We start from the raw sequence: 23,275 nt of genomic DNA, 5'->3' as shown, positions 1-23,275 counted from the left end.
TGGAGAGACTCAGGGGCGCCTCTGGCAGGGCTGGGCCGCACCAGGGACGGCAGCACAGCGAGCTCCACCCGTGCGCTCCACGTGCAGGTGCTGTGAGCTTTGCCCGCCTCTGCTCTTAGTAAACACTGATGCCGCAGCGCAGCAGTCTGTTCTGTTTATGATTGGCCTGGCAATGTTGCTCAGTGGTGGAGCACTAGCATAGAATACCTGAGGCCCTGTATTTGCCCCTAGTAATGAAAAGATTGTAAAAATCATATCACTTATGTAAAGAATTAGAAGACACCGAAAAGGACAAAGCAGAAAAATTAGGCACCTGTAATACTACCACGTGGACACAGTGGGTGGCATTTTGGAGTTTTTCATCAAGCCCCCCCCCATCCACCATTTCAAATATGTTTAGGTGAGGCATGGTGGGTCACACCTCTAATCCCAGCACTCAGGAGGTCTAGGCCTGAGGACCACCAGCCTGGGCTGCACAGTGAGCTCAAGGCCAGCCTGAACTCCAAATTACGATCTTGTATCAGAAAAAAAGAAAAGAAAAAAAAAATATGTTTTGAAGTACAGGAAAAAATGTCCCAACCTATCACTTCATTCCCAGCCCAGCACTCCCTGTTCCCCTACAGGTAACCACAAAACTCATTTCTTTCTTTCTTTTTTTTTTTTTTTTAATGTTTCCTTTATTTATTTTTTTCTTTTTTATGGTCAGCTCAGCCCACCCTGGGGGCGGGGCTGACATGGCATGTGGTGCTGGGGATTGAACCAGGTCCCTGTGTGCTTGCCTAAGCTTGCCTAAGCAGGCGCTTTAGACTACTGGGCTATCTCGTCAGCCCCAAGAACTCATTTCTTTTGTTTTTTGACACAAGATCTCAGTGTGTAGCCCAGGCTGGCCTCCAGCTCGTGGTTCTGCTGAAACCACCTGGGTGCTGGGATTCCAGGCGTGAGCCACCACACCTGGCTAATAACTCATTTTTTTAAAAAAGTCCTTCCAGTTCTGGTTAGGTGTGAGCAACCTACTGCAGAGAGCGGTCTACATTTCTCTCCCACGTGTTCCCAAAAGGCTGCGTGTTATCTGCCAGGCAGCTCACCAAGAGTTCCCGACTTCCCGGCACCTCTGTGTGTGTCACTGTGAATCATTTCCCCAGTGAACACTGCCAAAATGCCGTAGGCCCCTCCTCAGCTCTGGGTGTTCGGGGCTGCTGGAGACTCCTCTCAGCCTGAGTTGCCCAGGCTGGCCTGAACTTGTGATCCACTTGCGTAGGCCTCCTAGCCAGGAGCACAGGTGTGTGCTGCCGCGTCCACCCTGCCTTGACTTGGGTAAGCTGGGGCTGTACGCCAGCCCATCCCAAACACCGCACGCCCATGCCAGGTGTGTTTACCTGCTCCCTTCCTGACATCCCATTTGTTGAGTCACAGCTGATGTCCATGTGTGACTGAGTGACCGCTCTGAACTGTAGTCCTTGATCTGGAGCAGACCCCGGGGTAACAGACGGAGGTGTTGGTACTAAATGTGCAGCTCATTCCAAGTGGGGTCAGTTACCCTGCGGCGCTTTAGGGCTTGTTTCTGCTAAGGCGAGTTGCTGGAATGCGTCTTGAAAGACTGGAGCCTTTGTGTTTTCTTTTCTGTGCACCATCTCATGGCATCCCTTGCCCCATTTTTCTCATCTGCTTGTTACCTTTAGTGATTTCTAGAGGCTGTGTTTATGTATGAGTTGAGCTGTATGTGTTCTCTGAACAAGAGATCTTTCCAGCAGTGTGTCATTTTTGCTGCAGACATAAGTTTGTGGACTATATGTCTGTGGTCCTGGGCCTTGAGCTCGGGGCCTCACACTGAGCTTTATCCTCAGCCTTTAATTTTTTTTTTTTTTTTAATTTAAATTCTTGCTAAGTTGCCTGACTAGGCTCAAACTTGCAATCTTCCTGCCTCAGCCTCCCCAGTACTGGGATTATAGGCATTGTGCCATCATGCCCAACTTTTTTTTTTGCTTCTAGGAATTGAACCTACGACCTTGCACTTGCTAGGCAGGTGCTTTGCCAATGAGCTATGTCCCCTGTTTGTTTATTTTTGAGACAGGGTGCTGAATTTACTATGTAGCCCAGGCTAACCTTAGACAAGGTGCAGACCTCCTGCTGAGGGAGCACTTGCTGAGCAAAACCCTGTCTTAAAACAAACAAGGGGCCAGGGAGATGGCTCAGAATAAGCACTTGCCTGGCAAGGGCAAGGGCCTGAGTTCAATCCTTGGTTCCATCAAAAAAATTTTTTTTATATGTGATGAGTGAGCCTCCTGGCTGTGCTTCCCAAGTACTAAGCAGGCATGTGCCACCACACCTTGTTTACCTAACATCTTTGGGGCTGGGGAGATGGCTCAGTGGGAGAAGGGCTTCCCTGGCAAGCCTGAGTTTAATCCCCAGTTCCGCAAAAAAAAAAAAAAAAAAAAAACCCAAAAAACAAAAAGAAAAAAAATTCTGCATTGTCCTCAACTCTCACTATGTATGCACATTTTCCCCCGTGAATCTTTTGGGACTCGGTTGCAGGCGTTGCGTTCCTCCATCCCTTAATATTTTAGTGCAGCTTTTTATCCTTGGGGATCAAGGACGTTCGCTTACTGAGCCAGCATACTATTACCAAAGTTGGCATACTTAGCGCAGCCGCTGTAAAGTTGCAATACCCGCCGTGCACAAGCCAGTGTAACTCCTAGCGCCCTCTAACGAGCTCGCGGGGAAAGGTGTTCAGGGCAGAGCAGCTCGCAGGTGCACTTGTTCTTATGTGCAGCGGAGTTCAGCGGTCCTTGTCCCCGGTTCCTGCTGTGAATTTTCCCACAGTGGGTGTTCCTGAGAGTGGATGGCTCATGCAAGTGAAGCACACCCTCCACACCCTTTCTCTCTTTTGAAATCTTCGAAAATTTATTCTTTGACTTAAATTCTTCAAATTTATTCTTTGTGGAAAGGGTAAACAAAGTTAAAAAATATCGTTAGCTGGCCTGGAGATGAGACTCAGTGGCAGAGGGCTTGCCAAACATGCAGGCGGCGCTGGGTGTGAACACAAGCGCCACACAGCACACGCGTGTGCACATGCACAGGTCTTCAGCAGCACTGTCCTACAGGCTCTTGGGCTCATGTACCAGGGTCCACCCTCCCCAGTATCCCTTGTCACACATGGGTGTGCCCCAGGCCCAAGGTCATAAGCCCTGTGAAGTCCCAGGCCACAGGACTCCGGAGTTGGCCTGGGGCCAGTGTGGTTGGCCACCTTGGAGGCCCGGGGCAGCCCTGACATACCACGTGAGGAGAGGTAGTGATGGGGATGAGGAGGGCCAGGGTGTCTCGCGTGCCCTGCAGCAGATGGTGTCCCACCCCGGCCAGGCTGTTTCTTATGTTCTGGGCTTCATTCTTGAGAAGTGATTCAGGGCCAGGCTGAGGTTCCCGGCGAAGCTAGTGGTGACTGTGAGGAGGGGGTGCACTGGGGGACCTCTGAGCTGGGGCTTCCCAGTCAGGTGGGTGCTGGTCAGTCACACCAGGCTGGTGGGTGACAGGCATGGAGCAAGGCCCTCATCCAGTGCCACCCTCCCTGTCTGGAGACCAGATGGGTCCTCTGGGCTCCCTGGCCTCTGCCTTCCATCTGGGAAGTGGGTCCAAGAGACACCACTGTCAGGGCCGCAGGAGTCAGTGCGGTGGCTGACTGGCTGCCTGTGTCGTCAGGGAGTCCTGCACACAGTCATCTCAGTGGTGTCCACCTGGGCTGCAGACACACAGGCACAGGAGCTGGCCCTGGACACCCCAGAGGGGTTGACATTCCGTGCCGGCACCCAGCTCCCACTCCACCGCTGCCATTCCTGTCCCCGGCCCCACGCTGGTGTCTTATCTGCCTTGACCTGGCTGGACTGGGGCTGCCTGCTCCTGCTCGCTCTGCTTGCTGCCCCCGCGGCTGCCGCCCGCTTCCTGCTGCCCCATGCAGAGGGCTCCCCTTTGTCGGGGGTGGGGGTGCGAGGGGGCAGAGAGATGCGGTGATGGGTGGGCTATGGTGGGTGTTGGAAGGGGAAGGGGTGGCTTCCAGGATGCAGGTAGGCACTGGGTCAGGGCAACCTTGGGGGCAAGGGTAGCCACTGGAGCTGGGCTGGTTCTGACCCCGCCCCTCCCTCTCCCTCCCCGCCCAGATCCCAGCAGCCGCTCCACTGAAGGGCCCTGGCCCCTCCTCGTCCCCATCACTACCTCACCAGGCCCCACTGGGAGACAGTCCCCACCTGCCCTCCCCACACCCCGCCAGGCCTCCATCCCGCCCACCCTCCCGCCCCCACTCCCGCCCTCCATCCCAGCCCCAGAGCCTGTCCCGCCCACCCTCAGAGCCCACCCTGCATCCCTGCCCCCCGCCCCAGCCACCCCCCACTCTGCCCAGCATCTTTGTCATCCAGAACCAGCTGGGCGTTGCCCCAACTCCTGGCGCCCCTGCACCCACGGCACCTGGCCCACCCCAGCCCCCTCTTCGCCCCCCATCCCAGCCACCTGAGGGCCCTCTCCCCCCAGCCCCCCAGCTGCAGTGTACCACGGCCCCCCACCTTCCCCCAGCCTCCACCCCCTCCATAGTGGCCGCTGCCTCCGAGACACCCACCAGATTGCCAGCCCCTACGCCTTCTGACTTCCAACTCCAGTATCCACCGGGCCAGGGGCCCCACAAGTCCCCCACCCCTCCGCCGACCCTCCACTTGGTCCCTGAGCCCACAGCTCCCCCCCCACCGCCTCCTCGGACCTTCCAGATGGTGACCACCCCCTTCCCAGCGCTGCCCCAGCCGAAGGCTCTGCTCGAAAGATTTCACCAGGTATGGAGCAGGGTTCCCCCCCACCCTGCACCCCAACCCTGCCTGGCCCTGGTGCACCTGGCCATGCCCCCTCCCCCTCAGCCACCTTTCCCTCCTCAGGTGCCGTCCGGAATCATCCTCCAGAGCAAGGCCTCAGGTGCCCCTCAGACCTCCACCAGCCTGGGGCCCCTCACCAACCCCACTGCCTCTGTGCTGGTCGGTGGGCCAGCCCCAGCTGGGACCCCTGCCAGCTCCAGCCATCCCTCAGCACCAGCACCCTTGGCCACTGCAGGTAGGGGACATGGTGCTAGAGGGGGGTGGGTTTGACAGCTTTGGGATGTACTGGTGCTGGGCATCACCGGGCCTTGGCACCATGGGCAGGTGGGGGCTGGGCTGGCTGTCCAGGTCAGGGTGACCAGGGCCGGAGTAGGGCGGGAAGCTCACGGCCAGGTGGCCTCCATGCAGTGAGCCGGGGCCTGTCCTCCCCACCTCACACAGGCCTTCCCGCTCCGCTTCCCACCGAGGGCAAAGCTTTTTCCAGCACCCTCCCAACCCTGAGTGTGGCCAAGGCCTCAGCAGCTGGGCCAGTGAAGTCCTCCGGGTTGCAGGTGAGGTCCCTGGGGCAGGGCTTGGGACAGGGGCACAGGCACAGGAAGAAAAGGTGGACCCTGGGATAGGACCAGAGATTTAACTCTAAGACAGCTGGACAGAGAGTGAGGGGCACCGATACGGGTGCTGACATGAGGCAGAAGAGGGACAGTGCTGGCACTGCTGCTACTGTTGCTGTTGCTGCTGCTGCTGCTGCTGTTGCTGCTCTAGGGTAGCCCGGTACAGAGGGCAGGAGTGGGATGAAGCTCTAGTCAGAGTGAATCCCACCCGGGCAGCTGAGATGAAGCGCTGTGGGGCAGAGTGAGGGGCTGGATGGGAAAAACTTGAAGATTTCTGGGTGGACCAAGCCCCCTCAGCCTTGCGTCTTCTCCCCAGTACGAGGGCAAGCTGAGCGGCCTGAAGAAAGCCCCGACACTGCAGCCCAGCAAGGAGGCCTGGTGAGTGGCAGCGGCTCTGCAAATGCTCTGCTCCACTGACCGCGTGCCTTTCCCTGAACACACTGTGTCCTGCCCTGGGAACGGGCATTGGGCAAGGTGGTGCACACACCCGTGATCTCAGCACTGGGGAGGCTGAGTGAGGCAGCATGACCCAGAGTTCAAGGCCAGCTTAGGCTATGTAATGAGAGCCATTCTAGGTGGGTGGCAGATGTAGGTACCCAGTGTGTCCCATGCTGGATGTCAGGGTCACAGCAGTCAACAAGACAGAAGACCTGGTCTCTGCCCATGAGCGCTGCCAGTCCCTGAGGAAGAGTAGAGAAGGAGCAGTCTCTTCAAAGGGAGAATGCATGGGCTCCTGGCAACCAGAGACAGCTGCCCCCTGGTGGCAGGGGACAGAATAATGAGGCCCTCAGGTCCCGACTCCCACTCAATTCTTCTTCCTTGTGTGCTCTGGGTGGCGGGTAGCTGCACCTCATTTTTTCCTGGACTTAGTTTCCTCTGTGGTGAAGTGGGGTCATGGTAGCCTGCACTCCCATCTTGAGGTGTATTTGGCTGGGCAGGGGTGGGGCACAGCTTCCTCCTGCGGCCTCATCCCCACCTGCCGGTGGTCTTGCCCTGCCTACAGCTTCCTGGAGCATTTGCACAAACACCAGGGCTCCGTCCTCCACCCTGACTACAAGACAGCCTTCCCTTCTTTTGAGGATGCCCTGTACCGCCTACTGCCCTACCACGTCTACCAAGGCGCCCTTCCCTCCCCCAGCGACTACCACAAAGGTGAGGCCTCCCTGAGCTGTGCAGGCCCCATGGCCCTGGCTTGAGGTGCATGGTCTGTGTGCAGCCCCCCCAACACCCTGCACCCCTTCTCTTCTGGCAGTGGATGAGGAGTTTGAGACAGTCTCCACGCAGCTACTGAAACGCACTCATGCCATGCTCAATAAGTACCGGCTGTTGCTCCTGGAGGAGTCCCGGGTAGGGCCCACATTCCACCCCGGCCCCTCTTTGCTGGAAAGGAGGTTGGGAGGGAAGAGGACTGGACGTGGTAGAGGATGAGGGAGCACTCAGGGAGGATGAAGCAGGAGGATTGCAAGTTAAAGCCAAGCCTGAGCAATGTAACTTAGTGACACCTGTCTAAAAATTTTAAAAGAGCCTCCTCCTTTGCCTTCTCCCTCCTTACCTCTTGACCTGGGGATCTTCTTGTCTCTCCCAGAGGGTGAGCCCCTCAGCGGAAATGGTGATGATTGACCGAATGTTCATTCAGGAGGAAAAGACCACCCTTGCCTTGGATAAGCAGCTGGCCAAGGAGAAGCCCGGTGAGCCAGCTGGGCAGGGTGTGACATTGCTTGGTGGGATATTGCTTGGCAGGACATTGCTTTGCACTGGCCAGCCCGCTACTGCACGGCTTTGCCTGGTCCGCCAGTAGGTGGTGTCTGAACCTACTCCCTGGCACCCTTGAAGGCCAACTGTCTTCCCATCGTGGCTCCCCTGCTTTGGGGCTGGGCCAGGCAAACCAGGTGTCTGGGATGCAGAATGTATGGTGGCCGCATCCACTCGTCAGATCCTGAGCTTGTGGAACTCTGTGAGTTCCTGTAAAGTGTGCACCTTCAGAGTCTTGCAAGCCTCACCCCTGTCTGTAAGGAAAAGTCCAGCCAAACCCAAAATACCCCCTTCACCTGTGCCCATGTTCATGCCAGCTAAACCCATTGCTTCCTTGGAGAAGAGAATCTCTCCTACTTCTCTCTCAGGACTCCAGGGCTTTGTCCTTGAGCCCTGAACCTGGGTTTTTTTCCCCCCATGGCTGGGGACAAACCTATACGTCACAACAGACCATATGTATGTGTGTATTTGTTTATTTATTTTTGCAGAACCAGGGATTGAACTCAGGACCTTGTGCTTGCCAGGCAAGCTCTTATTCTACTGAGCCATCTCCCTGGCCCCCAACCATATGTATTTTTAAAAATTAGTCATTAATACTAAAAGAAGAAACAGATGCAAGTGGCAGCCATAGCCCAAAGTGACGGGGGCAGTTTTGTAAAGACAAAGGATTGACTTAGTAGTGGCTTTGTGACTTTGACGAGTTCCTCGACCTCTCTGTGCCTCCTCTGGCCTCTGTAGAATGGAGGTTGTGGGTGCATGGGTGCCCCCTTATCTGCAAGCTTCTCTTGGCCCCTGGGGGCTCTGGGGAGCACCTGTGGGGAGTTTCTGCTCAGGGCAGAGGAGCAGCCAAAGCAGGAGATAGGTGAGGCCGCAGGTGCTGCCTGCCCATCCAGACCGGGCTTTCCCCTGCCGTACAGCCCCACTGTCCACAGAAGCCCTCCAGTGCTGACGGGTCCTGAGCTGAACGGCCTATTCAGAAGTCTCTGGTCTGTGCCACTCTTGAGCATGAAATGGGGCCAGCTAGTGCTGGGGAGACGGCTCAGTAGAATAAGCACTTGCCTGGCAAGCGCAAGGGCCTGAGTTCAAGCCCCGATTCTACCAAAAAAAAAAAAAAAAAAAGGGGGCCAGCTGGACTGAAGAACTGTGCTTTCTGTTGTTACTTAATTACTTCTAACTCTCAGTAGCTCCTGCAGCCTCCAGTTAGCCCGATTAGTTTCAGGAGGGTTATTTCATTGTTCTTTCAGCCTTTTTGGTACCAAGGACTGAACTCAGGACCTTGTGCTTGCCAGGCAGGCACGGTTGCTGCTGAGCTATCTCCCCAGCCCTTTCGGAGGGTTTGGAGCTTACTGATCAAGCTGGGCTTCGAGGCAGACACCTGTGATCCCAGCATTCAGGAGGCTGAGGTGGGAGGATTTCAGCAAGTTGAGGCCAGCCAAGACTTTGTCTCAAAACCCCAAAATAAATAAAATCCAAAGTGAGAAAAGGCCGGCGATGTAGCTCAGTGCGAAGGCCCTAGGTTCAAGCTGCAGTGCTATAAAACCAGAAGCAGCAAAGGTCTGAGCTCGAAAGCCCGTTCACTGCCCCTCCCCCCGTTCCTCCCACTCCTAACCCGGTGGATTTGCTCCGTCCCCGGTTTTGCAGACGAGTACGTGTCTTCCTCGCGCTCCCTCGGCCTCCCTGCAACGGTGGCCTCTTCCGAGGTACCCCGGCCACCCAGCCACAGCCACGGCCCCAGCCCCGCGCTGCCTGCAACCCCCGGTGTCCCGGCGCCCGCGCACCCGCCCACCAAGCTCGTGATCCGGCACGGCGGGGCAGGCGGCTCCCCATCGGTAACCTGGGCCCGCACCGCGTCCGCATCTCTGTCATCTCCATCCCTGTCGTCGTCTTCCGGAGCCTCCTCCCTGGACGCGGATGAGGATGGCCCGATGCCGTCGCGCAACCGGCCGCCCATCAAGACTTATGAGGCGCGCAGCCGCATTGGGCTGAAGTTGAAGATCAAGCAGGAGGCGGGGCTCAGCAAGGTGGTGCACAACACTGCGCTCGACCCGGTGCACCAACCCCCGCCCGCCGCTGGCCAAGTCAATGGCACGGCCGAGCGCTCAGCTCCCGCTGCCGAACGCAAGCCTCCAGGGCCAGGTTCGGGACCTGGCCCCGGTCCCGGACCTGGCCCCGGGCCGGGGCCGGGGCCAGGACCGGGACCGGGGCCAGGGCCCGGCTCAGGCCCGGGGCCCGGCACGCATGGACCGCGGTTGCCTCTGCGCAAGACCTACCGTGAGAACGTGGGCGCACGTGCGGACGAGGCCACCAGCGGGCTCATCCGCGAGCTGGCCGCAGTGGAGGACGAGCTGTACCAGCGCCTGCGCAAGGCAGCGCCAACGGAGCCCACAGCCCCGGGAGCCACAGCGCCTGATCCTGGCTGGGACGAAACCCCTGCGCCCCCCACCAAGCGGCGCAAGTCTGAGTCTCCGGACATGGACCAGGCCAGCTTCTCCAGCGACAGTCCTCAGGACGACGCACTCACAGAGCACCTGCAGAGCGCCATCGACAGCATCTTAAACCTGCAGCAGCCACCGGGCCGGGGCCCCCACCCCGTGCCTCCTGCGCCTGGGTCCCCACCGCCCCTGCACAGGCCTGAGGCCTTTCCTCCCTCCAGCCACAATGGAGGCCTGGGCCCCGGCAGGACGTTGAACAGATAACACGCGGCCTACCACCCACCCTGCCCTGAGGACAGCTGGGACCACGTTCCCCAGGGACACCAGCCCAGGGACCCTGCAGTCCTTCTTGCCTAAGTTATTTGAGTCACAAAGGCCTCCTTCCCTACCTCCGCTCCTGCCCGGAGGGTTGTTGAGGGGTCCGGTAGAGCGTATGGGTTTAGGAGAGGGGACTGTCACATGCAAGTGTCCCCCCACCACCAAAGGAGGGGCTTTCTGGTGTGTTGCTCTTCCCACTTCCGGCTGCAGCCTGCTGTCAGCTGGGGATGGGGCACCAGGTGTTCCTGCTGTCCATGCCCGGACACCAATCTTGTTTGTGTGGCATCAGGATCATGGTTGGGGGTACTGGGGGTGGGGGGGCTCCTGCCAGGGCCCCCAGCCTCCTGGCCCGGGCTATAAACCAAACCCAAGGCGGGTGGGAGCCAGGTCCCAGACCACCTACATCACTTCCGCACGGGTGCTGCCCAGCTGTGCCCGTGTCCCCGTGTGTATGCGTGTATGCGTGTCTGTGTGTGAGTGCGTGTGCAAGGGAGAGATCCGGGACACTCAGCCCCTCCACTTGGAAATCCCAGCCACAGGCCCGGGGTCTCCCTCCATCCCACCCAGCCATCTTCCCTTCCTGCCTCCCACGCCACGTTTTGAAATCTCGGAGACAAAACTAGTACTGTAAGATAAATTTTTTTGTACTGTATTTATTGTGTATAACGATTTTTTTAAAGGAGAATTCTGTACATTTAGAACTCTTGTAAATTAAAAAACAACAATCCTTTTTTTTAAAACTGTACTCGTGCCCCTTCGGTCCCTTGCTTTTGAGGAGCTTGCGGGGGTTGGGGGGTGATGGGAAAGGGCTGAGGGTGCTGGGTGGGTGCCTGCTGGATTCTGGGCCTGCTCTGCCCTGGCTTGGGCCGCATGAACAAGGCAGGCATTCCTGCTGGGCGGCAGCTGCAAGTCCCCTCCGCCGGAAAGGTCCTCTGATCCCCAGCACCGTCTATCAGGCCTGCTAGTCATCTTGTTTTATGTTTAAAGTCTTTCAGTGTATACAGCTGACCCTCCACACTTCTGGATCCCCCAAATGTGGGTTCAACTGACCAGGGATAGGAAATAATTTTTTAAAAATTGCATCTGTACTGAATGTGTGTAGACTTTTTCTCGTCATCATCCCCAAAACGTTCCAACGTGGACCTATTTACATACCAGGACTGGCGAGATAGCTCAGTGAGTGGAGTAAGCACCTGCTTTGGCAAAGCACAGAGACGAGGATTCGATCCCCGGTCCCGCATGCCACGGTGGCCCCACCTCTGTGGCACACAGAGGGACTGAGTCTGGGCATGGTGGCACACACCTGTAATCCCAGCACTGGGGAGACTGAAAACAGGAGGATCTTTAAGAGTCCAAGCTGCATAGTAAGATCCTGTACCGAATGCATACAAAAAAAAAAAAAAAAAAAAAAGAAAGAAAAAGAAAAAACATAGCATTGGTATGATAAAATACATAGGGCCCAGGTGCAGGTGTGCACTCTGGGAGGTGGAAGCAGGATGGTCAGTTTGAGCCCAGCCTTGGCAACTTAATCACTTAGGCCATGATGTGTATATGTTGTATGAGAATACTGTGCCACTTCCATAAGGGACTTGAGCCTGGGGGGATGTCAGCATGGGCTGGGGTCCTGGTGTCATCCCCCAAAATAACCAGGAGCTCCCAGCCACCAACAGTGTCCAGGATGGGATAAAGCTTATTTTCCCCCAGTCACCTTGAAGCATGACACTCAGGACATGGGGCAGCTCCGTTCTTCAGGCTTTTTTTTTTTTCTTCATCTTTTTGAGCCAGGGTCTCACTATGCAGTTCAGCTTGGCCTTGAGCTCACCTTGTAACTCAGGCTGGTATCGAACTCCTAAAGATCCTCTTGCCTCAGCATCATTATATTACAGGCGTCCGCCAGCGCACACGGCCTAATAGGCCTTAAAACAGCGACTCACTATTTAAACAGAAGTGTAGACAGTGTGGTCTACATGGAGCACTGGAGAGGAAGCAAAGACGGGAGGGTACAAGAAATCTGAACGAACAGGTCAGATTGGCAGATACGGCAGCCACAAATAATGGCGATCAGCTGTACTTCTGCGCAGTGTTAGACCACACAGAAAGAAATTTAAACTGGATGTGTTACACACCTCAAATCCCAGCACTGGCTGAGGCAGAAGGGTCGGTGCAAGTTCGAGGGGAAAAATAGGTAAATCATCTCCTCGGGCTGCTGTAAATATCACAAGCTAGGTGGTTTTAAACAACAGGCCTTTATTCTCAAGTTAGCTACTAGCCCGCTTCCTGAGTGGCAAGACCATTTTTCTTTTCCTAGGCCCCAACTTTGGAAGGCAAAGGTGTGAGCTGGATTTTACCTTCTCTCGCCCATTCAGTGGGTGACTCGTGCAGTGAACAACTTGCTCAAGTGCGCTTGACTTTCTTGGCACCAAAGTGTGGGCTCTGGGAGGGGGTGACGCGCGAGCAGAGGCACGCAGGAAAAGAGGGAGGGGCGGAGGCCGGCCCGCCCGGCCCAGGAGGATGCTGGCGCCCTCTGCGGGCTGGCGGGACAAGGCAAGGGCGGAAGCGGAGCTCGCGAGCCAGGGACCTCGCTGGCCCAGGGTGGCGCAGGCGCGGGGAGCTGCGCCCCGTTTCCCTGCGTGCCGCCGACGTGTTTTTGGGTGGATGCGGATACGTGGGTTCTACAGGGTTGGCCGTCCTCCTTCCAGCTTCGCAGCGACGCTCCACGTGCGCAGCCGCGCCCCTGGTTCGCAGCCCTGCGTGTCCCGAGTGAAGGTCGCCAGAGATTCCTCGCGCGTGGGCCAGCGTGGCTGACCGCGGCCCGAGCTGTGGGGCCGGGACCACGCGCGACACCTCGCGGATGAGCGGTATTTTTGGGCGGGAATTGATGGGCCGTCTTTGGCGTTTTGAGACGGGGTCTCACTGTGATGTTCCAGCTGAAGTCCCCACGCAGCTTAGGCTAGCCTTGAACCCACGGCGATCCATCCTCCTGCCTCAGCCTCCCTGTGTGCCAGGATTTCAGGCGTGTGCCACCGCCCCTGGCTCCAGTCACCATTGTTAAAGATTCTATGCAGTGGCAGTAAGATTGGGCAGCCACCACCACCTTGGTCACCATCCCACACGGAAGCTCTGCCCCCCCCCCAGCAGTAATCCCCTCGCCTCCCTGCCATCATCGCCCTGCTCCTGTCTCTAAGCCCCAAGCCTCTGGTAGCTGCTCCTCTCCTGGGTGCTGTCACTCAGCACGGTGTCTTTGAGGTCTGCGGAGGCCCCTGTCACATTCCATCCTTCAAGGTCTGACACAGGGATGGAGGGAACTAGGGAGAAAAAAGCTGGTTCCGTCAGTCCTTCCATCCCCAGAACGGAAAACAAAGCAAAACAAAAGAAAGTAAAACACGGAACAGGATGATGGATGCTGGCTGCTTGCCTAGTGGGCATGAGGTCCTCCCCAAGACTCAACAAAACTAATGGATAAACTGATTCAATGACATAAACTGCACAATTCAGCGGTTGTTCTTGTGTTCACGAAGGTGTGCAACCCTCATGCCCACACACTTCAGGACATTTTCACCACCTCATCAATGGACCTTGGCGCTTTCAACTGATTGGATATTTTCTGTCAGTATTATTTTACTTATAAATTTAAATATTTGCATCCTGGGTATTTATTTGTGGGCTGGGGTGTAGCACGGTGGCAAAGCACTGGCTAAGTGTGCACCAGGCCCTGCCTGGGCCCCACTCAGTACCGGAAAAGAAATAAAAACTGTTGTGCTCCGGGCACTGGGCAACAATGGCAAGCAACTCGGACAAAATTCCTGCCCTCAGACTGCTTGGGGCTGCACACCTGTGATCCCAGGAAACGGGAGGCTGGGGCAGGAGGGTCACCATGAGTTTGAGGCGAGCCTGTGCTGCATAGTGAGACCTTGTCTCCAAAGTCACAGAGGTGGACTGGGTAGTGTGACAAAGTGCCAAGAAAGGAAATTGAGCCAGGAGGAAAACCGGAGTGAGGGTTCCAGCAGGATTTTAGCCACGAAAGTGTGTTGGAGCAACGACCCCTGAAGACCAGATAAAGGGCTATAAGTGGGGAAACTGAGGCACAGGTTCAGAGTCCCTTCCCTGGGGTTCTCTGTGAGAAGTGTCAGGGCAGGACTCCATCCAAAGCCTCACATGCTGAGTCCCAGAGTACAGGGACCGGGAGATAAGCCCCCACTACAGGAGGTGCAGCACCCAGGCTTGTACCATCTCCGGCCTGGCCTGTCCCTATGATTCCTGCTGCTCCCTGCCACTGGAGGGGAAAACAGAAGTCAGGGAGGGCTGTGGGCAGAGTTGCATGGCCTCCCTTAAAATTTAAAATGATTGGATTTATTAGAGCTGCTGCTGATGTTCCTAATCCCATGTTAGAAGGGCAGCGGATTGCGAGGCGCCCAGCGCCCAGGCGCAGGTGACATTCGAACCCGGGCCTGGGAGCCAGGGTGCCCTGTCAGGGTGTTCTCGCCCGTGCCCGCCAGGGGGCGCCCGGGGCTGGCGCCCTTTTGATGGTGGGGGGGCTGCGCCCCGCCTCCGCCCTCGCCCCTCCTCCTGCGGCCCCACCCGGCGCAGAAGGCTGGAGACGGGACCGAGCACAGGCCGCGCGGCGCCTCGGACAAGACTCCAGCCGGGTGAGTGTCCCAGAGCCCGCGCCCCGAAAATCCGTGTTCCCCTCCCTTTGTGACGATCCGGGGACCCCCACCCCACATGCTTCATTTCCGCAGGTTTTCCCTGGCTCCCACGACCCTCGCCATTCTCCAAGCCGCCCTCCTCTGGCTCTGTCCCACTAGTCGCCCACCACCCTCCAGCTCCAGGCGTCCCCCAGAAATATCCCCGGGACTCTCTCTGCCTGGGTCAGCGCCCGCCCGGGACCCCACCTCTGTGCACATCCCCAGCCCAGCTCCTGCTGCGCCCTCCTGCTCCTTTCCCTCCCCACCCCCGTGAAGTATCCTTGTGAGTTTACGGATTTTTACCGTGTTGGCTCTGCAATTACTTCGGCACTTACATAGTCCCGTCTTGGCTAGTGCGCGAGGCGCAAGTTGGGCCCTGCGTCTCTGTGACATGCCCCACGGATCTAGCGCCACCCCTCTGATCAGCCCGTTGCTTCTGCCCCTGCCCAGCCCTGAGGTTGCCTTTCTCAAAGAAGCCCTGGATTCTTCCAGTTGGGGTGGTGTTTAGACGCAAGGTAGACCAAGACCTAGTTCTCTGAAAAGATGTGCCTGGCTGTACACCCGCATGTCTGTCATCTCAGCAGTCGGGAGGCTGAGGCAGGAGGATTTCCTGGAGTTCAAGGCCAGTAGACTACATAGCTAGACCCTGTCTTAAAAAAAAAGAAAAAGAAAAAGTGAAGAAAATAGAGCTCTGTCTTACAGGATGATGCAGATGAAAAGGGCAGCATTCACCTCAGCCCATTTCTTACCCTCCCCAGAGTCAGCCCCACCGTGTACTTCCCACCTCCCAGCACCCAAGGTCTCTCCTCCCCCTGGATGTTTGCACTTACCACCTTCTGCCTGAGGGCCTGTCTCGCTGTCTTGTGTGTAGCAGCTCAACAGTCAGCCCTAGTTGGGCTTGGTGGCGCACACCTATCATTGCAGTGCCCAGGGAGGCTGAGACAGGATGATCACAAATCTGAGCCCCGCCTGGACAATTTAGCGGTTTAAGGAAACCCTGTCTCAAAATTTAAAAAAGAAAAAGCTCTGAACTATACTGACCCCGTGGCCAGCTTTTCATTCCCTCTACTTCATGCCTGGTATTCTCCTGGTGTCACTGACTGTCTGGCACCCATCTCTCCCCTGGGGGCTCTGGGCAGGTGGCCCTGTGCCTACAGCATTCAGGAGTGACAGGAAATGTGCTAAGTGGCCCAACGACGACTTCTTCCGCAGTTTGCTGCCCTGTGGCTGTTCTGGGTTCCCACCAGCAGCTCCTTCCCAGCCACCCCTCTGGTCCTCGCCTGATGGCCCTTTTCCTGCTTCTCTCTGCCTGCCCTCTCTAGGCCGCCCGCCCTTCAGTGCTACCCTGCAGCCAGCAGCTCCCCCGTCTGCTCTCTCAGTGCAGTGACCCCTGTGCAGCCACCATGTTCAGCTGGCTGAAGCGGGGTGGAGCCCGGGGCCAGCAGCCCGAGGCCATCCGCACGGTGACCTCGGCGCTCAAGGAACTGTACAGAAGCAAGCTGCTGCCGCTGGAGGAACACTACCGCTTCGGCGCCTTCCACTCGCAGGCCCTGGAGGATGCTGACTTCGACGGCAAGCCCATGGTGCTGGTGGCTGGCCAGTACAGCACGGGAAAGACCAGTTTCATCCAGTACCTGCTGGAGCAGGAGGTACCCGGCTCCCGTGTGGGGCCCGAGCCCACCACCGACTGCTTTGTGGCCGTCATGCACGGTGACACCGAGGGCACTGTGCCCGGCAATGCCCTGGTTGTGGACCCTGACAAGCCCTTCCGGAAGCTCAACCCATTCGGGAACACATTCCTCAACAGGTGGGGTGGCCTGGGGTGGTCTGGAGTAGGGACTTGGAACCTTCGCTGTCCGTGGGGAGGAGAGTGAGCCCTCCCCGGTGTGCACCCCGTCTCTGCTGTGGGTGGCGTCCTCCCTGCTGACCCCGACCTCCCTGCCCCCAGGTTCATGTGTGCGCAGCTCCCCAACCAGGTCCTAGAGAGCATCAGCATCATCGACACCCCCGGCATCCTGTCAGGCGCCAAGCAGAGAGTGAGCCGCGGTGAGTGAGGGGGGCAGCGTGTGTGTGTGGGGGTCATAGCTGCGATTGTCCTATGTGGATGCTGGCTGAGGGTGCCATGGGAAGCGTGTGGGGGACGCGTGTGAGCAGCTGGGCACACGCCTGGGCCAGCCAGAGCTGGGAGGGGCAGGGTGAGGAGGACAGAGTGCCCGCCCAAGGCAGGGGTTCCGAGTGACTCAAGTCAGAGAGTCAGAGCTGGGCTGGCCTGGGTGCAGATGGGGCTGGTAGGGCGGGAGGGGAATCTGGGCCAGGGCCAAGGCCTGGCCTGGAATGTATAAACAGCTGTGCAGGGGGAGCAGCAGGGTGAATTCCAGAAGAGCCTCGAGGGAGCCGTCCCTACCCGGCCCCTGCTGCTTGCCCCCCACCCCAGCACCCAGGATCTCCCCACAGGATCTGCTCCCCAGGATCTCCCCCCGGCCCCTGCATCTGCCCACCCCCCTTCCTGGTCTCACAGGCCTGCCTAGAACCAGGGCAAAGGAGGCAGCAGTGTGGGGCAGAGGGGACCTGGGAGGCCAGGGTGGGGCGGGGACACCCAGGGTTCCGTGTCCCTGGCCCCTGTCCAGTGGCCCGGCCGCAGCGGGAGAGGCAGGAGGCAGCTGCAGGAGCCTTGGGGGGGGGGGCGGGGGAGGCTGAGGACACACTGCCAGCCAGAAAGGAATTCCTGGGGCTCCCACCCTGGGCTGGCCAGGGACAGCCTGGGAGCCCGTTCCCATGTCTCTGCTCAGGCTTTGGGGAATGGAGAATGAGGTCTCCTTCTCTAACTTGGGGGTATGGGGAGAAGAGGAGACTCTGCATTGAGGTGTGTCTCAGACCTCTTGGGAAAGTGTGTCACTGTGTGTGACTTGTGTGGAGGCTCTGTGTGTGTGTGTGTGTGAGAGAGAGAGAGAGAGAGAGAGAGAGAGAGAGAGAGAGAGAGAACTGCAACTGTGTGAACAGGGCATTGTGGAGGGCTGAGTGCCGGCTGGGCATTGTGGGCCCGTGTGAAACGACCTTGCACACTGCTGTATGGTGACTGTGTGTCTGAGTTACACATCTTCTGCCTACCTGGCTAAGGCAGCGTGGACAGTGGGGCAGTGCAGTGTGGGTATGAGCGTGCAAGTGAGACTGGCTGGGCAGACCTGTGTCTGCATGTGCCTCTCTTGTGTGGTTTATGGAGGACCACAAGAGAATTTTTTTTAGGACAGGAGCTTGCTCTGTAGCCGAGGCTGGCCTCGAACTCTCAGCAATCCTCCTGCCTCAGCCTCCCGAGCGCTGGGATTCGAGGTGTGTGCCACCATGCCCAGCAGAAAGAGGCTCTATGGACAATGTTGTCTTGGTGCACAGCGGTGCCCTGTGTACCTAACTGTGAGAGCATGTGTGTGGGAGTGTATGTTGCACAACTGTGTGATTGTGTCTCCGGGCGCCTTTGGATCTGGGAGCGCTGCATGTGTGTGTGGTTGTGCCTCTGAAGAGCAGTGGATGTGCAAGCGTGCCTCTGAAGGTGTGCTGGTGTCTCAGGTTGTAGGAGTGTGTTTGTGTGTTTGTGTCTCTGGGGATGCTGAGCAGGGGTGGCCTGGAAGCCTAAGTCTTTGTTTTTTTGGCGGAACCAAGGGGGGTGGGCAGATGCAGGGGCCAGGCAAGCGCTTACTCTACTGAGCCATCTCCCCAGCCCCTCTGAGTCTTTGTGCCTCTCACTGTGTCCAGCTGCATGTGCTGTGCTGGGCGTGTAGCACCCTCTGCGCACATGCAGCATCTGTGAGCACTGGGTGTGAGACTCTGGCCTAGTGGGGCTCTAGCTGACTTCTAGTCTGGCCTGTGCTACGTTTTCCTTGAGAGAGAGAGCCCAGGCCTGCCTTGAGGCCTTTCACTTATGGTGGTTCTCCTGCTTCAGCCTTCTGAGTGCTGGGATCACAGGTGTACGCCGCCACACACCTGCCTGGGGCTCTGCTGCTTTAAAATGTACCACCTGCCCAGCGCCTGGCTCTCAATAGGAATGGGAACAGTGACACTCTCACCCCGGGCTTGCAGGAAGGGTTAGCAGCCTTGGAACTGAGCTGGCACACAGTGGGCACTGTGGGACCTGGGGCGGGACTTATTTCCTTCCAGTCCCGCCCTTCCATGTCCATTCTCACCGTGAATCAATGCCTGGTGAGACACACTGACCAAGTCCACTGGACTCTGTGTGTGTGTGTGTGTGCGCGCGCGCGCACATGTGCCCCAGCCCTCCCTTCCCAAAATGCACCCTGCTCACCTCACCACATCCCCAAGGAGCCTGGGCTGGACCAGGTCAGGGCCACACTAGCTCGCCAGCAGGGGAGCATAGAGACAGGCCTGTTGGCTCTTGTCCTGTTCCCTCTGCCTGTGTGTCTGTCATAAGCCTCTTAGTCTTTCATGCCTTAGTTTTCTTGTCTGGAAAATGAGGTCACAAAAGTGATGCTGGGGACTGTTAGCTCATAAGGACAGGGCTGACACCGCCCCATGGTCCCTGCCCCTTCTCCAGAGCAGGCAGGTTGGGAAGGTTCCAGAGACACCTGGTGGAGGCTACACATCAGGTCTAACCCTTGTAACCCAGCTACTGTGTTCCTACTAACCGGTCTCTCTCTCTCTCTCTCTCTCTCTCTCTCTCTCTCTCTCTCTCTCTCTCTCTCTCGGTGCTGGGTGTCAAATTCGGGATCTTGAGCTTTTCAGGCAGGCACTTATGCTGCTAAGCCATCTCCCTGGCCTCCTCGTTTTTGTTTCTTTTTATTTTATTTTTCTTTTTAATGTATTTGGTATAAGGTCCCACTAAGCAGCTCGGACTCATAGTGATCCTCCTGTTTTCAGCCTCCTCAACGCTGGGATTACAGGTGTGCACTAGCACGCCCTCAGCATGCCCAGTTGTGGGGCTGGTGTGGCATGTGGTGCTAGGGATAGTTGTTTATTTTTATTTTGCAGTACTGGGGCTTGAAGCCAGGGCTTTCATTTTGAGCTATATTCCCTATATCCTCACTTCTTTTAAAGATAGTATCTTGGGGGCCTGCCCCTTAGCTCAGTTCTTTAAGTGGCTGCTTCAACAAAGCAGTCAGGCTCAGGTAGCTGTGGTTCAATCCCCACAAGCCAAAACCTGCCCTGAAGGCATTTGGAGGAAAAAAAGAAAAAAGAAAAAAGATAGTATCTCACTGAGTCGCTAAACTGTCCAGGCCAGGATAGGATTAGAAATTGTGACCATCCTGCCTCAGCCTCCCAGGGTGCTGAGATTACAGGGATGCACTACCATGCCTGGCTTCAGCGCTGTTTTTATTGAGTTATGACTTACATGTCATAAAACTCACTTTTTAGTGTACAGTTTGATGCCAGCCATTGTTTTAAACTCTTTACATCCATTAGCTCATTCTTGTTCTTTTCATCTTCTCTGTCACCTGGTGAGGTAGGTGCTGTTATGATTTCCAGTCCGTTAGAAGAGGAAACAAGTTCAGAGAGATTTCAATACTTGCTTTCCTGAAGTTGCAGGGTTGATGCGGCACAGCAAGGATTCACACTCGGTGTGCCTGTCTTCCAGGTTGGGCTCACAAGTTTTGCTTGAATTTTTTTTTTTTCCTTTTTTAAAAAAAAATTAGTACCGGGTCTGCAGGGTCTCACTATGAAGACTGAGCTTGTAATGATACTCCTGTTTTCAATCTCCCAAGTGGTGGGATTACAGGCACAGGCCGCCAAGCCCAGTCTCAATCACCATCTCAGCGTGCCCTGGGGGCGGGGCCGGCAGGGCAGGCCTGGGGATCCCCCTGCCCCTGCCCCGCCCCGCGTCTGCCTAAGCAGGTGCTTTAATCTGCTGAGCTATTTGGCCTGTGTCCCCCCCCCCCCCCTTTTTTTTTGAGACAGGGTTTTGCTTTGTATTCGAGCTGGCCTTGAGGGGAGAGGTGATGGAGGCCCGTGGCAGGCCTGGAGTCTGCAGAAGTACAGGGGTCTCTAGAAAACCTGAGTGCCAGCACACAGGGGGACCTCAGCTATTTCACATAGACCAGGATATGGATAGGTAACATCCAGACAACCTGAACATCCGTACAGTCCAAAAAGCACGATCGTTTCTAGAGAGTGGGGTCTGACTTCTGCTCCCCTCCCCCAAGGCTATGACTTCCCAGCAGTGTTGCGCTGGTTTGCGGAGCGCGTCGACCTCATCATCCTGCTCTTCGACGCGCACAAGCTGGAGATCTCCGATGAGTTCTCCGAGGCCATCGGCGCCCTGCACGGCTACGAGGACAAGATCCGTGTGGTGCTCAACAAGGCTGACATGGTGGAAACGCAGCAGCTGATGCGAGTGTACGGAGCGCTCATGTGGGCGCTGGGCAAGGTGGTGGGCACGCCAGAGGTCCTGCGCGTCTACATTGGCTCCTTCTGGTCGCAGCCGCTCCTCGTGCCCGACAACCGGCGCCTCTTCGAGCTAGAGGAGCAGGATCTGTTTCGCGACATTCAGGGCCTGCCGCGCCACGCAGCACTGCGCAAGCTGAACGACTTGGTGAAGCGTGCACGGCTGGCCAGGGTGAGTTGGGTAGTGGGGCGAGGCCAAGCAGAGCTGGCACTACCTGACCCCGAGGTTAGGGGGTGAGCCCTACACTTGGCTGCTCTTGTGGAGAGGGAGGGGTAGGCTGTCTCTGCTCTTTTGTATCTTTTGTCTGATTCGGTATGGGGAATCGAACTCAGCACCTTGCACTTGCAAGGCAGGCACTGTGCTGCTGAGCTGTATCTCCAGCCCTTGTTTTTTTTTTTTTTTTTTTAAGACAGGGTCTCATCACTATGCAGCCCAGGCTAGCCTCAAATTCACAGTGATCCCTCTTGCCTCTGTCTCCCCAGTGCTGGGATTACAGGCAAGCATGCCACCACAGCTTGCAATCAGATTGTATCTTGTCTCCCCTCTGTCCCCAGCTCCCATGACCCCCATTTCTGAAAGCCAGGTCCTTCAGGTGACCTACAGATCCTATGCCTGCCCCACTCCAACTCCATGTCCTCGGCTCTCATCTCCCATTCCCTTCCCATCATCCTTTGCACAGCACCCCTCCTAGCCCTGCCCCAGGGCCTCTGCACTTGCTATCTTGTCTCCTGGAAACCTATTTTCTCCTTTGCTTCCCTCCTTCAGCTCTCCAAAACACTGGTGTACTCTAAACCTCTATCAGGTCTTTATCATGTCTGTCCTTCCCCCGTTTGTATAGGTCCTGCTCTGGCCCTAACCCTGTTGGTATTCTACCCTCAGGACCAGCACTCCCCCTTGTGTCCGCCCCTCTTGGGGGTCTGTGTTTGCCATCTGTGTCCTTAACTCCTGTTAAGTTCCTCAGAGTCAGGGACCTTGGGAGTCCTCCAGGATAAGTTACAGAGCTTGGACAGACTGGCGCTCAGTACATATTTACTGACTGAGACACTAGACAAACCCTGAGCTTCACTAACCACCCTAGGACAGTGACAGCTGCGGGTGGCCAGGGCTGGGGCCAGGTCACTCAGGAGAGGCAAGAAGGGCATCCAGGAAGAGAGGGTGCTGAGGAGATGTTGGTGTGGAGCCCTGGGTAAACAGCGTGGGCTCTGGCGGGCTGTGCTGGGCACTGGGGAGCCACTGCAGGTTTCAGGGCAGGGACAGGATGGGGTGAGAATGCTTCTGGAGGGCATTCAAGGCCAGGGAGGCCAGCGTGGAGGCTGCAGGGGGAGCCTGGGTCGGGGTCGGGCCTCAGGAGGGAGAGGCCAACCCAGGCGGTCACCAGGGGAGGCTGCCAGGGCGGACCGGGGCCCAGAAGGCTGTAGGTGGTGGCGGCGGCGGCGGCGGCGGCGGCGGCGGCGGCGGCGGCGGCTGGGCTGAGTTGTTGGTTTAAGGACAGGGAGAGGATGAGTCAGAATCCCCTCCGCCCCGGGAACCCTGCTTGTGAGCCAGCGTGTGGACGGGGCTGGGAGCTTGGCGATGCGGCCTCTCCTCCCTGCCCTGCGGCTCCTCCTCTATCCCGCACTTTCTCCAGCCCGGCCGCTGCCAGCTTCTCTCTGGCTTCCTCGCCCTCCATCCCCGGGCCCCTGGGGAACCCGGACAGGGGGCGCGGCGGGCTGGACACCTGGTGCCCTGGCTAGGCAGGAGGCGGCTCCGGAAACAAGGACAAATCCCGGAGCCACCCCCGAGCCCCGGCCTGCCGCCCACCTTATCTCTTCCTGGCACCTTCTCCCGCTTCCTCCCTGGAAAAGCCATCAGCGCTGCGGTCCCCGCCCCGAGTGCGGGGGCCCGCCCCCTCCACGCCATTGGTCAGTTTCCACAGGCCACGCCCATCAACCCGGTCACGCCCCTGTTCTACTGGGAGAGCCTTAGAGATCTGAGGGAGGAGCTGTGGGCACAGAGAGGGAGGCATGTGCAGAGGCCCTGGGGTAGCGGCACCACCTATAGTTAACTGCTGTTGCGGGGCTGGGCCTTCACACTGAGCCACACCTGAGTCCTATTTTTATTATTTTGAGACAGCATCTTGCAAAATTCTAAATTCTATAGGTTGGGCTCAAGCTTTCCACATGTCTGCCTCAGCCTCCCCAGATACTGAGATGCTGAATGTGGGCACCAATCCCGGCTTAAAACTATGATTTTTTTTTTTTTTTTT

At 57.2% G+C, this 23,275-nt stretch overlaps 2 protein-coding genes across 4 annotated transcripts in view; both read left to right on the top strand.

Annotated features, from left to right (window-relative positions):
* Positions 1 to 10,696, top strand: part of Bicra (BRD4 interacting chromatin remodeling complex associated protein) — a 61,242-nt gene extending 50,546 nt beyond the window's left edge. For both annotated transcript variants that reach the window (XM_023704577.1, XM_004644384.2), the window contains 8 exons: positions 4,149 to 4,808; positions 4,908 to 5,079; positions 5,286 to 5,395; positions 5,772 to 5,833; positions 6,459 to 6,607; positions 6,708 to 6,802; positions 7,041 to 7,143; positions 8,849 to 10,696. In XM_023704577.1, coding sequence (XP_023560345.1) covers positions 4,149 to 4,808; positions 4,908 to 5,079; positions 5,286 to 5,395; positions 5,772 to 5,833; positions 6,459 to 6,607; positions 6,708 to 6,802; positions 7,041 to 7,143; positions 8,849 to 9,903 — 2,406 coding nt within the window. In that variant the 3' untranslated portion in view covers positions 9,904 to 10,696. The remainder of the gene's footprint in view (positions 1 to 4,148; positions 4,809 to 4,907; positions 5,080 to 5,285; positions 5,396 to 5,771; positions 5,834 to 6,458; positions 6,608 to 6,707; positions 6,803 to 7,040; positions 7,144 to 8,848) is intronic.
* A 3,833-nt stretch (positions 10,697 to 14,529) lies between these two features.
* Positions 14,530 to 23,275, top strand: part of Ehd2 (EH domain containing 2) — a 13,597-nt gene continuing 4,851 nt past the window's right edge. Inside the window, exons 1-5 of one of the 2 annotated variants that reach the window (XM_023704495.1) lie at positions 14,530 to 14,603; positions 14,697 to 14,925; positions 15,965 to 16,449; positions 16,591 to 16,688; positions 20,789 to 21,201. In XM_023704495.1, the coding sequence (XP_023560263.1) occupies positions 16,046 to 16,449; positions 16,591 to 16,688; positions 20,789 to 21,201 (915 nt within the window). In that variant the 5' untranslated portion in view covers positions 14,530 to 14,603; positions 14,697 to 14,925; positions 15,965 to 16,045. The remainder of the gene's footprint in view (positions 14,604 to 14,696; positions 14,926 to 15,964; positions 16,450 to 16,590; positions 16,689 to 20,788; positions 21,202 to 23,275) is intronic. The other variant, XM_004644265.3, reaches the window with a different exon arrangement.

Source organism: Octodon degus, unplaced genomic scaffold (assembly GCF_000260255.1).
Source record: "Octodon degus isolate 3935 unplaced genomic scaffold, OctDeg1.0 scaffold00197, whole genome shotgun sequence".
Lineage (NCBI taxonomy): Eukaryota > Metazoa > Chordata > Mammalia > Rodentia > Octodontidae > Octodon > Octodon degus.
The sequence above is the reverse complement of the archived record's forward strand: the minus strand, read 5'-3'. Positions and strand labels throughout refer to the sequence as shown.